General features: G+C 42.8%; 1 protein-coding gene across 1 annotated transcript in view; it reads left to right on the top strand.

The window, feature by feature from the left end:
* The first annotated feature begins 205 nt into the window (after positions 1 to 205).
* itgbl1 (integrin, beta-like 1) overlaps positions 206 to 14,516 on the top strand; it is a 49,706-nt gene continuing 35,395 nt past the window's right edge. Inside the window, exons 1-3 of the mRNA XM_084544401.1 lie at positions 206 to 334; positions 3,510 to 3,712; positions 14,061 to 14,207. Of these exons, the coding sequence (XP_084400527.1) occupies positions 243 to 334; positions 3,510 to 3,712; positions 14,061 to 14,207 (442 nt within the window). The 5' untranslated portion in view covers positions 206 to 242. The remainder of the gene's footprint in view (positions 335 to 3,509; positions 3,713 to 14,060; positions 14,208 to 14,516) is intronic.

Below are 14,516 nucleotides of genomic sequence, written 5' to 3'. Positions count from 1 at the left end.
TTCTCCCACTCCAGCTCCTGCCCAGGACTGTGTCTGAGAGTCAGGACTAATCAAAGGCACTTGTATGGAGAGCAGTGTTGTTGGCCTCTGAAGGGACTGAGCCAGTTCGGGGCAGCCTGCTGCTCTTTCTCTGCTTCTCCTTCTCCCCTCTCACTCTCTCTTCCTGTCCTGTCTGTTTAAGGAGAGAAGGATTGGGACATTCCTTCAAGCTACTTTACTTCAGGTTTCTGTGGGATTTAAACATGCACGCTGGCATTTTGATACAGTGCATGTTAGCGCCGTTGTTTCTGATCCTGCTCTCCGCCGTTGAGGACACTTTGTTACAGTCGGTGAGGTGAGTTACCGCAGAGTTTGGCTCTTTCTTCTTTGCTTTAGTGTGGTCTGGAGAGCAAGAAGGAAGAGGGAGGTGCAGAGTTTTGCTGACAAAGACTGCATTTGGAAAGTACACTTTAAGAAAGCCTAAACATATACTTTGCATTGTAGTTTCCTTATTTGTGTTAATTTACAGTGCCATAATGCTGCATGCCAAGTCACAGGCTAAAGTTCGGCTTTCTTTACATTGCATGTAACTTTTTAAAAACTTCTTCTTCTTTTTTTTTTGCACACCTCAGTTGACATATAGCACCATAGCAATATTATGACAGCTGTCAGGGTTATGGATTTGGTACAAAAAGACGTTGGCTTAGGGAGAGGATTATGCATTTCTAAGGTTTTTACTATAGCAATCATTTGTAGATTCAAATAAGAAGTACTATATCATACCAGTTTATGCTGCAAAACCACTGATTTAAAGAAACAAGAAACCTAAAGACCTTAAACATTAAAACTTAAGAATGTGAAAACTAAAAAAAAAAAACACACTAAAATTAAGTCAGTCAGCAGAACTGGCTATAAAATGAGTACGAAGGATTCATATTTCTGTTTACCTTGGCATTCTGCATTGAAGCCCCAGTTTGCAGAGCTGCAAGTATTGCCACAGCCATATGATTTCAACTTAACTCAGCAGCAGTGGGGGTGTTTACTGCGAGCAGGTGCACCATGCCTGTGTGGTGATTATATTGTGCATGTCCTACTGTAGAGTGCGTGTTTACTGAGCAGCAGTGGCAAGCTGACACATGCTTTACAGGAAGCCACAGCTCCTGAAAATCCAGGGCGATTGCCGTGCTTCCGACGCGCGTCCTAATACCTTGGTCGTGTGCCAGTTATGTCATCCTTACGACCTGGCAGCGTTAAAAAACGGTGGGTAACGGAGGTAGGAGTTGTAATCTCGGTGAGAACAGACGAAGGGTGTTAAGAAATATCCATGTCATGCTCAGCTCCGCGTATCAGTATGTAAGCAGCATCTTAGAGCGCTCGGATTAAGCGCTCCACCTGTGTTCATAAAACAAAAAATAATAAAAGCTTACAAAATAATGTAAAATGGTAGCACATCTAAAGCTTCCCAAATCTAGGACAAAATACTTACACCATCACTTGTTTATTTGCATCATAGCTTCATTCTTTTAAACTTGTACCTTTGTCTCTAAGAGGATTTCTATTCTGTGGAAAATGCAACTCAGTAAATGAAGGCTGCAGCTGCAGCAGGCTGAAGGCCCAGATACTCCTTCCCATGCACCGTAATTGTAATTGCAAAAAAGCACTCAATTAAACTTTCTGAAAAGGTTTTTGGAAATGATTTAAACGTTACTAAACAGATCAGCTGTACTAAAAATACTCAGCGGGTTTCATTGTGCATGGTAGCAACAATATGGTCTGGGTCCTTGCTAAACAATGTTTAATCAGGCGCGTTCTCGACTTGCATTTCAAGTATATGGCGGCCATATTCTGTGGCGTTACAATAATTAGTTTCACTTCCCAGAAGTCAAAGTACATGTTAGTGGTAACCTGTTGTCTTGGGTTGGTCATCAGACACCTCCAATTTGATCAGTGCATTCAATTCTGTATTTGAACAGGATTATGTTATTATATAGTTAACAGGTTGTCTCTTTCTCATAGACATATATTACACCGACCTATTTCAGTTTGTTTCTCTTTACAAGTGCAAACTGTTAAACCATTTCACACATTTGAGGAAAGTGATGATTTTCTGTGTCTTCCTTCTACAATCCCTGGTTAATAGGGCACTGATAGTGTTGTTTGGGCTCACTGGAAGGGAATACATTTACGGAGCATTCGTATATTCCACCCCAGTGGTGATAAAGATGATGATGCCTCTCCAAAAGGTAAATAAATACATTGAATGCCTTCAGCTCTAAAAAACAAGTTAGAAAAAAACAATGGCCAAACCATGTATTTCTTCAGCCATTCCCTCAGCACTAGAAGTTAATCAGTGGCAGTTTAAAAAACGGCAATTACAAGTTTTTAACAAGAGGAAAGAGGACTGCCACACTACCTGCATCCAGGCTTGGGCAGAAATTGAAATTATGAACCATCACTGCCTTCAGCCGCGATGCATTACCCATCATGTATCCCAGTCCCATTTCCTTGAGACTGAATCAAAGGTGATAGCCGCGACCAAGCAACCCTGATGAAGTGTCTCAGGCTGAAGCAGGACTGGGTTAAAGACTCTAAGGTCAGGCTTGACCGCAGGAAGTCGTCTGAATGTCATGCCGTCATGTTAAAACACCAGAGCTCACACTAATTATCAGACACTCAAAGTGCAGCGTGCAAACCTAAAAAGGGCCGTTACTGCTTGAAGTCCGTGTGAAGTGGAACTTGGGTAACCTCCTCAACACACCCTCAGCACAAACACATTCCATATTTAACTTTCAAGGGGAGGGAGTGTCAGGAACATTTGAGCTGTTGATTGTTTGAAAAGTGTCTACAGTTCCCAAACCAGACAGCTGGCCGATATCAAGAGAGGGCAGGAGTGGAAAAAAAGAATGTCAGACGGCATCCAAATGAAACAAACCTCGCTGAGAGGGTAAAAATGGAGCAGAGCAACAGCTGCTAGAGCGTGCTAAATGAAAGGTGAATTTGCTTGTGCTTGATTTGATTTCTTGGACTTTGTCGGGCGTTTGTTGCTTCTTGATGAAGACTCAAACAGACCGGCCGCGCAGCCAGAGTTACTATTCTTAACCGCAGACTTTCTTCCCTCCTCGATATTTCAGTGAAGCGGCCTCAAACAAAAGCGAGTAGAAGTTCAATTTTATTTCATCGCCGAATTTCTTTGTGAATTATACGTGACAGGAAAAGAAACAACAAAGTAATGAAACTGGCTTTACCTTTAGGCTGAAAATGAAGCTATGAGTGTTCATAGAGGACAAAGAGAAATGGCTCTGATGTGTTCATTTCTGCTCTAACACCAGACACACACACATACGCTTCTGACAACACACCTGAGTCTTTTTTTTTTTTTGATGTTTTATGGTAGACACTGCTGCCATTACTGAGCAAAAAGTCAAACGAACACAGGTGGCAGCACACTTAACCTTTGACCTCTGGGTTCTCCGAAGCTGCAGAGCAACTGACCTTCTTTCTTTCTTTCTTTCTCTCTTTCTTTCTCCCAGCCAGGTGGGTGGTGTGTGCAGGCTGTCCGCCGAGTCCTCCCAGCGCCGCTGCCGGACGCCCGATGGCAAGATCTGCAGCGGGAAGGGCAAGTGCGACTGCGGCGTCTGCGTCTGCGAGGCCACGGATCCGGGGAAGTTCTACGGTCCGCGCTGCGAGTGCCACGACTGGGTCTGTGCGACGTACAGCGGGAAAATCTGCAACGGTGCGTAAACAGATATTTTCTATTACAATGACTCTGAGGTCTTCCTACTACACGTGGTTCCACACATTTTACTACTTGGCTATGGTCGTTAGTGACGGGTCGGTAAGCGATGCACCAGATCTCTTCACTTTGGGCTTACATCAGAGGAGCCAGACGAATGGACTCTCCAGCTGATCTTCAGCCAGCTGTCGGGAGAATGGAAACTAGGCTATAGATGACACAGCTGAGACACTCGACATTTTTGCGCTCCTAATAATCCGTTCATTCGACGTGATTTCTCACAAAGTAATACATATTTCAGACTTGGAGAGGTTTTATTTTGATTTCACCTGTGGGAGGGGTGCAGCATTGTGTCTTCGAGGGCCCACATTGCCTTGGCAGCACTTCAAAGGGCTTCATTGGTAATAGGCAGCTGGTTGGTTCAGAGACGTTGCCGAGGCATTGGCTTTTGTTGGGAGGCACAGCTTTGAACTCACCCTGTTGCCTGAAATTTACAAGTGCTCAGAAATAAACACTCGAGGGTGCATCCACGCAAGCTGAATCAAGGTTGTTGGGGTTTTTTTTTCAGTAGTTTCGCTTTGCAAAGCTGACATAATTAAACACGACCACATATCGCCGAACAGAAAACTTATATAGCAAAACCTAGCTAAACCTAATCCAGTGTAATACCAGAGCCCTCCAGGAAATCCCATATTTGTGAAGGTAATGTTTAGTTTTTCGCTAATTTAGACTGACTTAACTTCATGATTATATTTATGGTGCTTTTTTTTTGTGAAAGCTGCCACGGTCGATATTAACAACGGATCAGACGGCTATAAGTAACGCTAATGAGCTTTCACCTCATGGTTATGATGATGCTTTATGGTCCATAATGACGCCGTTTGGTTCCATTCTTGCAGTTCACATCTGTGTTGTTTTCATTTGCAAGCAGCTGTCTCTTAACAAAAAAAAATAAAAAAGCTCTAAAAACCTGTTTTTGTGCTGTGCACCAAATGGCACACAGACTTAGCGGAACATTTACAGACAGACATTTCCATCAGGAGGTTGGGGAAAAAAAGAAAACAGCTCAAAAAGAACAATATTGAAAATTCTTGGGTATGGTAACCAGAAACATGAGTCCAAATGGATGCCACATTCGCGCCATGTCTGCTTGAGGTGTAAACGCTTACCATGTTAGCTTTATAGTCCGTTAATGTTGTGTTTACAGCCTGTCCAAAATCTATATCTAATATACAGAGATCTGGTTTAATCCTCACTAAGTGGTGATTTGACTACCACAAAAGCAGGATTTAGCTTTGCACGCTGTTGTAGAGGTTTGCAGGTTTAATCAGATGAGATATCTTGGAAGTAGTGAGAGAGGCTGATCGCCGTACAGTGTGCCGATGTGGAGAGAAATTATTCTTTTTGTTCAGTGTCCTCCATGGCCACCGGGCTACGGGCGTCAAGCTTTAATGGAGATATGTGTACATCTAGAACAGGTTTAATGGAGATATGTGAGCGCGCGTGTGCATGCACATGAGGGGCAGAGTGATTTATTTGGGTAGACAAGTTGGCTGCTGTGAGGAGCTCATTATGGTTCAGCAGTCTGGAGCGAGGCCCTGCCTCAGCCTGATAATGGGGTTTCACTCAGTGGTACACAGGCTGTCAATGGAACCTAGATGCATCAGAGGGGGAATGGGTTTTCACACACACACACAGAATCAGGCTCATTCTCACAGGGTACCGCTCATCCACACATACAAATATGTGCAACCAGTGACGTGCTGACACACAATCACACGCCCATGTGGATACAGGCCCCAGCAATTACATTCAAAGCATATTGAGAAGAGGGCCCTCCGCACCGCCGTCCCCCCCCCCTCACCTCAACGGCCCATGCTGCATGCAGGGTCTGCTGTCTGAGATCGGCAGCCAATTTCTCTCCCCGCAGCTCCCTTATCTCTGCCTCTCACAACTGCCCACTGATAAGATCCAATAGATTTTTCTCCTGAGGGATAAAGAGTGTGTTTTTCTCTTCCAGTAATATTAGCTTTCCTGGCATTGAGATGTTTTTAACCGCGGATCTGATTCAGCACAGGCTAATTCAGTTCCAATCAAAGCAACAAGTCGAGCTGGATGAAAAAGCCGGGAATGTTTTTTTAAAGATTTTAAATTTGGATATGATAGCAGTGTTATTAAATTTACTGTTTAAATACTGGCATGTTGGAAGAAGACCAGGGGATACATACCGATCAACCATAACATTAAAACCACTGACATGAGAAGTAAATAACATTCTTGTGACAATTCAATGTTCTGCTGGGAAACTTTTGGACCTGGTATTCATGTGGATGTTACTTAGACATGTACCACCCACCTAGACCAGACCAGGCACCCCCACCCCATAGCAATGACACTCCTTGATGGCAGCAGCCATCCCCAGCAGGATGCAGAATGACACAGACACACACTCAAAAATGGTTTTGGAACAACTCAAAAAAACATGAAGAACAGCACAAGGTGTTGACCTGGCCTCCAAATTCACTAGATCCCAAACTGATATACCAAGTATCTGTGGGATGATCCACAGAGGTCTGTCCCCTCAGTCCAAAGTAACACTAACAATATTCTGTTGCCAGACACCACAGGACACCCTCAGAAGGCCCATGTCCATTCTCTGATAAGGCACAACTGTTTTGGAGGCACAAGGGAGACCTACACAATATTAGGAAGGTGGTCATAATGTTATGCCTGGTCGGTGTAATTTCAATTTATTTATTTATTTTTTTGTGCATAGTACTACACAGCATGTAGTACTTTAACAGATGTCTGAAATGAGATCCCAATCCTCATGGAGTTTGTTTCCATGGCATTTGTTTCATTAGTTTCCTTTGGATAAAAGACAGGCACATCAGCTGAGCATGAAACATTCACATATTCTGCTACTGTTTGTGTACGTGTATATACTGTAAACTACCAGTAATGCTCTTTCCCATTGCATGCCGGGATGGAGGCATTATAGAAACATATGGGAGTAGTTATTGCACTAAACGGCCCTTGTTCCCTTTCGGCGCGAGCAGAGACAGATGAAGCTTGGTTGTTTTATTGTCAGTAAAAGAGCGTATTATGTTCTAATTGTGAATTATATATTTATCCCCAGTAAAGTAGTCAGAGCCACACTCCTCCTCTGATAAAAAACAATATTTGCTTTTGGGATTATATGCAAGAAAGCTCCCATATAAGGAACTATGAGGATATCAAAGTCTCAAATGGCATTTTCCACTAGTAAATTATCCTTCCACAACCTGCTCCTCCCATGTCAGGATTCCAGTGTATGATGGGTCTGCTAAAAATTAGTGCTTTGACTCAGTTGGTTAGTGCCATTTTTATGACCTATGTAATATAATATATACGCCATATATAATATAACTTGATTTGTTGAAGAAAAAATGACGCCACTTTTGCATAATATCATGCTTCAGTGAAAACACAAAAGGTGTTGCCCACTCTATTAAAATATAGGGGATTTTATTTTTCATATTCCTATAAAAATAAAATTCCTGCCAGTTACATTGGAGCTTTAGTTGAATACGTGTAGAATTCACATGTGTTTTTCCTCCCACCCACATCCAGTCCCATTTTATAGCAGAGCAACAGGACGATGACCTGGACTAACATCTGCTCACCAACTGTGTGAAAACTGTCCTATCATTGCACTCTGCTGTTTTTTATTTTTTTTTGGCTGTGCTGAAATCCTCCTGTGCTGTCCACCCCCCCCCCCCCCCCCCAAAAAAGTGCTACACTGCATGAGAAACATAACCATTGCAGCCAAAGAGTTAACCCTGTTTCTGTTGTTTGAAAGAATATTAAAATCAAGCTTTTGTGTTCTGTGTGGGAGTTTCGGTGGTAACTCTCCTGTTAGCGGCGTCGAAGGTCAACGTGGCAGTTTCCAGTCTATTTTTTCGCATGCTTTTCTATTTTTCCCCTCCATTAATGAGCCATGTGGAACACTTTCTCCTCAGCTTTCTGGCTGTGTTTCTGCCTGCGCTAAAACAAGCTATGTGGTTTTTTTTGTTTGTTTTTTTTGTTGTTGTTGTTTTTCAGATTTATTAGGAACTACTAGACAATTTTGAACAAGTTATTTACCGAAAACCACTGTCATGGAAATTTTAACACAAGTCATCTGGGATATAAAACACTGAGGCATAACATTATGACCACCTTCCCAGTATTGTGTAGGTCTCCCTTGTGACTCCAAATCAGTTGTGACTCATCAGAGAATGGACATGTTCCTTCTGAGGGTGTCCTGTGGTGTCTGGCAACAGAATATTGTTAGTGGGGGCCTTTGGGTCCTATGGGTTGAGGGGAGGAGGGGCCTCTGTGGATCATCCCACAGATACTTGATCAGTTTGGGATCTAGTGAATTTGGAGGCCAGGTCAACACCTTTTGCATATTTTTTTGAGTTGTTCCTGAACCGTTTTTGTGTGTGTGCCTGTGTCAGGCTGCATCATCGTCATTGCTATGGGGTGGGGGTGCCTGGTCTGGTCTAGGTGGGTGCTACCTTTCTAAGTATCATCCACATGAATGAATGCCAGGTCCAAAAGTTTCCCAACAGAACAATGTATTGTCAGAAGATGGTCAGTGTTATTTATGTCTCCCATCAGTGATTTAATGCTGTGGCTGATTGGTGTGTACACCACAACAACTTTCTGGTAGTCTAAACGTGCCAGTCGAAATCTAAATAATATCATGCCACTTTGAGCACATTTGGCATGGCATTTTTTGCTCTTTGTGCCATTTTATGGCGTTAATGTGTTTTTTTAAGTGTTTTTTTTTTTGTTAGGGCAAAGGACAGGAGTATGTGGTGTTTCATCAAGATTATATGCCGTTAAATGACTTGCCGAAACCTCTAGATACAGTATGATAGCATGTGACGTCACTTGGTTTGTTACTATCACCAGGCCGTCGAATTCAATCTTTGTGGCATTACTTGCTAGCCCAACTTCCAAAAGTTAAACAAGTTTAGAAATGCAAAAGATACATATTATATAAATGGTTATTACTTCCTATGGCGTTCATACTGTACAGTCACCAGTTCAGATATTAGTAGGCTAACTTTAGCTTTGTCAGAGCTTATACATGTGTGAAGTGTAATTTGATGGATATGTAATGGATGTTAGCATGTAGCGCAATGTATTTTGACTTTGTGAAGCTCAATTAATAAATTTACCTCACTTGATTATCTTAGAATAGGCAAAGTTTGAACCTAAAGTCTGTGACGCACCACGTTTCTGTGCGTTTCTAACCAGCACCATTGGCACCATTGGGTCCGTTGGCATAGTTGAACTTAATTTGACGTCTGTTTTTCAGCCAGTTCATTATGTTGAATGGGCAGTGGAACAAGTCAGTTTAAAGAGATCTCTCTGATTGGCAGTTCAGCTTAATGATGCAGTCTGTTTCTAATGATGCACAAACAGACCTGGCGGAATTACCAAAATGGCAAAGTTCAAAGGGCACAAGCAGATGTTTCCGCTTGTGTCATCTCATCTGAACTTTCAAGTGCACAAATATTTGGCCGATAAAGTAATTATCTAGAATGAATAAGCTGCAGACAAACCTATCAGCATTATTAAGAAGAGGCCAGCTCTGTACAACAATTTGTAGCTCTTCCTAGCTTCCTACCAGCTGATAATAGCTCTTCTGATTCTACCATTTGAATGATGTACGTGCCAGCTGGCTGTTCGCTATAGTCGTTGCGATGCGTTCATATTCAACTTAATGGTGAAGACTCAGGTGACGGCCTTCGTCGTTCTTTGATGTTGGTTTGGTGTGTCTGTACCTTAAGACCCGGGATCGCTCCTGGGATGTATCCAGAAAAGCTTTTCTGTGATTTATGCTTTTTTTTTTTCTCTTTTTCTCTTTTATCCTCAGAGGCACCCAGGCTCAGACTGGTGCAGGCTACCATTATCCCACAGGGGAGAAACACTGTAAAACAAACTTGTTAATAGTTTTTGTTACAAACTTGAATAGCAAGACTGAACATTTTAGTGTGCAGCGCTCAAGAGGAGAAACAGAAGTGACTAAAAGTAGCTTGTGTCTGGACCACGTGGTCTCTCATTTATTTGGATTTGTCTTAATCTGTATCGAGAACATTTACTGTAAGCAATCTAGAACAATTTGTGACTTTGTGATTGTGGCTGATTATATCATATGCGAGCAAAGGTGGTTTCTGTTTTATTTTCTTTCGCTCTCCCTCACTTTTTCTCTCGGGCTGTGGTCTTTAGGAGCCTCTGTTCTTTCCCCCCAGCTCTGCCTTGAGCCCCTGTGACCCCTGTCAAAGCCGGGGAAGATCCCACCCAAGGGGATTTCATGTCAGCAGCACACATGAAGCACACTGTTTGACCAAAGCTGCTCCAAAACTCCTCCCTCCAGATGCTATTTCCATCTGTATTACATAAGGTTACGATGTCGCTTGCAATACAGATGCATTATAGACATGATATAAACTAATCATGGGAGATTGTTATTGGTAATCCGTCCAAAGTCACTAATAGGTTTAGTACATAATTTTTTGTCAATTTCCCAGAGAGAGAGAGAGAGAGAGAGAAAACACCAAATAGGAAACCAAAGTGGAATGCAGTCCTTGAGCTATTACAGCCCATTAAATCGTTCCTCTCTGTAATTTTTTTTCTAGTATACATTTTGATGTGCTCTCACTTAGATATTCTGAGCTCCGCTGGGCAGTGTGCCTGTGTGGTGAGTCACCTAATGATTCCAGTGCGGGGTGTAAGGAGAAAAAGCCACTCAAGTCTGTCCAAGTCTACTAGAAAAGGGCAGTTTGATTGGGGCCCATTACAGCCCCCCAAGACTTAATGCTGTAGGAACAAGTGATTTTGAATCACTGTGATCCGGCCTACAGTGGGTTTAAAAAAAAAAAATCTTTCAGAGCAATACTAACTAATACTATGGATGCCTACAGTAGGTGGAGTATTGGAAATAAAATAAATAAAAACAAAAGGATGAAAGCTAGAAGCGTTCCTTGTTCTGACGACGGCGCACACAGAGAATGAGTTATTACCTGAGACAGGTGTCTCCTAGATCTTTTCCACGTAACACAAGCTGACGCGCTGTCGTTTCATGCTCCACAAACCACAGGGAGAGGAAAGCAGGGAGGAATAATCGCTCACCGAAAATGAGTATCATGTTACGGAAAAGACAATCCAAACAAAGGAAGAGTGGAAGTGTCATTTGGAGAGGAAACATCAAGCGAGAGTAACAAATGAGCACAGTCATCATCTCTGGGAGTTTTTAGATTTGCAATACGCAATTAATTCACATTTTTAGGTGTAATTGAGACTGCAGGATTGCCTCAAATGCAAGTGTAGAGTCTGAAATATTTTTACATTTAACTCCTAATCAGAATGATTATGGTTTATACTTCATTGTGAAGCATGCACAAGTTAAATTTAAAACCCCCAAATTAGCATGCTGCATGAGTCACCATCCTCTCCTCATCAACGGTTAATCACGGCAGCGCTACATCACCTGTTATTACTGCCACTGATGCTGGCACAGATGCCTCCCTATCTCCCCAATCCCCATTGGATGTATCTGGGCCCCGGTCAGGACGTGATTGGCTGCGCGGGCGCATCTGCCCGCTGGAGCGTAGGCGGGACCGTGACACCCTCACATCACAGAGAATTACTGCTCGGGAAGCACCAGAAAACATAAACTGTCAACAGACAGGCACCTTCCCGCCCACATAAATTTTGGCCAAGCAGACAAAGAGGGCCATTTTACATGTCGGTGTGACTGTTGAGTGCAGATTAATGGGGCTAGTGGGTGGCAGTGACTTTGTAATATTCTGCAGAATTAAGTTGGAGGGTGTTTAATCTAATTCAGCTAGAACTATTATGTCATAATAACCATCTGCAAAAACTTAAGTGATGGATCCAAAAAGGCGCATCCATAATTATAGTCAAATTGTTTGTGCTGAGTGTGACTTAAAGGGGAACTACTTTTTTTTTTACAACCTGAACCTTATTTCTGGCATAAAATACAATCGTTTAATCACCCATAAAACTTAAGTGTTATTTGGAGTCGTTCGTCAGATATTTAGATCTGCGTATATCCATATAGTGGTAGTGAATGGGGCACCGAAACGCAGCCTCTAAATAACGCATTATCTGCCATGAAACTCATTCATTTCACCAATATTTTGTTATGATACGCTAGTGCTATTCCCCGTTGAGTCCGGAGTTACCTGTTGTCTATTCGCAGATGTGCAGCGGTTTGTTGTTCTTCGGCCAGCTTTTCCTCTCTCTGCCTCCGCATCCTCCTTTCAAAAAGCTCCTCACCTGTATACTCTGGCTCAAAACGGTAAGGACGTCCGTCATAACAAAGTCGTTGTCCACAACCTCAGAATCGGAATCAGAATCAGCCATGTTGCAAAAAGCAAGCAGTAGCAAATTACAGGTACCACGCGTGGTGCGCACGGCGCTCAGAGATGATATCATCCAGGTCAGAGGTCTGTAGGTCAATCTACAGACCCTGGATGATGATAACAGGTAACTCCGGACTCAACGGGGAATAGCACTAGCGTATCATAACAAAATATTGGTGAAATGAATGAGTTTAAACGATCGTATTTTATGCCAGAAATAAGGTCCAGGTTGTAAAAAACAGTAGTTCCCCTTTAAAAATAGCCACAAATCAAAGTAACAACAACAAATGTACAATGCTCGGGTTCTACGGTAGATTTTATAATGAACAGTGATTGAAGGATTACTAATTATTGGTCTGTGGGTACTGAGTTTGTCAGTTTCCAGTGAAGTTTGACAGTGAAGTATAAAATAAAGATCACAAAAGAGTTGAGTCTTTCCATAGCTTTACATAATTATTTAAAAAAAAAAACAGAAAAACTGGACATGATGAATTTGTAATAACTTGGCATTTTAAACTTGATTTGTTGATGTCTCATTATACTTGTCCACAGATTTAACATTTATAATGTTAGCTGTATCGTCTAGACAGCCAACAAAACTAAAGTCCTCTCACAGACTTTCCATTTTTATGCATCAATTTGCACCAATTATAGGAAAGTTAAAAGACTGCCCTCGAAATTGGTTTGCACCCGTGGGGCAGCTCCCTTTTTTGAAGCGCCTCTTTCCATATTCTTATTTTCCTTGAACCTGCCACCATCTGTCCCTTGAGACGTATCGATAATGCGCAGAGACAGGGGGAGACTCGCGTGTTGTTAATGACTGATGGATAGCCCTTGAAAAGGACACCGCATTTACATGATGAACGAGTCAGGAGAATGATTGAGCGTGACACGCAAGGCCCCTCGCCGCTAAATGCAACGAGAGCAACATTTATAATAACTTGTCAGTGGCCTGTATTTGCATCATGTGGTTCCTCCTGTTTTTCATATTGCTCACTGTGGCCGTCAGAATGATGAGAAATGGTGACGCCTAACTGCTGGTGTAGGTCCTCTGAAAACTGAACAAGGTAATGTTCCCGCGCAGTGATGGATGTGGGAAGTTTGTAGATATCCTTCTGATATTTTGAAGGAAACATGGTACTGCAGGCATGTATTCTTACTACGCTGTATATACTGTATAAATCTCAAATGAAATGCACGGTATTTCAAATCCAGTCACGTGAGAGTAGAAGGTGTCTATTAAAAGGATTTGGTGCCAAGGAGTGAATGAATTTGTAACCATAATCAATTAATTGAACTGTTATGCGAGTTTAGGATTACTTACACCGATCAGGCATAACATTATGACCACTGACAGGAGAACTAAATACCATTAACCATGTTGTGACAATTCAATGTTCTCCTGGAAACCTTTGGACCTGGCATTCATGTGGATATTACTTAGACATGTACCACCCACCTAGACCAGACCAGGTATCCCGGCCACATAGCAATGACACTCCTTGATGGCAGCAGCCATCCCCAGCAGGATGCAGCCTGACACAGACACACACACAGAAACGCTTTAGGAACAACTAAAGAAAAAACATGAAGAACAGCACAAGGTGTTGACCTGGCCTCCAAATTCACTAGATCCCAAACTGATCAAGTATCCGTGGGATGATCCACAGAGGCCCCTCCCCTCAACCCATAGGACCTAAATCCCCCAACTAACAACATTCTGTTGCCAGACACCTCAAGACACTCTCAGAAGGCCCATGTCCATTCTCTGATGAACTGTTTAGGAGGCACAAATGAGACCTACACAATATTTATGCCTCATTAGTGTATGTGTCTCCTCATTATAAAGTGATGTGAAGGCCTTACAGTGGCTATGATTTTTTAGGCCTGATAAACAGCATGTGGTGCGTTGTGTTTCCCTTCAGACCGAGGCTACTGTGACTGTGGGACGTGTGAGTGTGATGAAGGCTGGTTCGGAGATGCCTGCCAGTTCCAGGAGGATTGCAACCTGTCCAATAAGAAGAGCAAGGCGCTCTGCAAAAACCAACAGGGGGTGGTGTGCTCAAACAGAGGTACTGCAAACTCACGCACGCACAAACACACGCATATGGTGTCAATGAGTCAGTTACACATAGCTTCAACTGTTGGGTCTTACAAATACTTTTAAAGACTGCTAAAGAGCATGGACTGTACATAAAGATGGAGGACCCCTCCGTGACGTCGCCCATAGGATTCCTGAGGGTGTTTTTGGCGCTCAGTGTGGGTGGTTCTGGCGTCGCCATCTTGGCAGTGCCTGACTCCGCCTACCTCCAAGGTAATAGGCGTGTTCGACTTCATGCAGACCTGTGCAGATCTGACTTGACGTGATGCATGCTGGGTTG

Source organism: Chelon labrosus (genome assembly GCF_963514085.1).
Source record: "Chelon labrosus genome assembly, chromosome: 5".
NCBI classification, from domain to species: Eukaryota; Metazoa; Chordata; class Actinopteri; order Mugiliformes; family Mugilidae; genus Chelon; species Chelon labrosus.
This window is presented reverse-complemented; position numbering and strand designations above follow the sequence as displayed.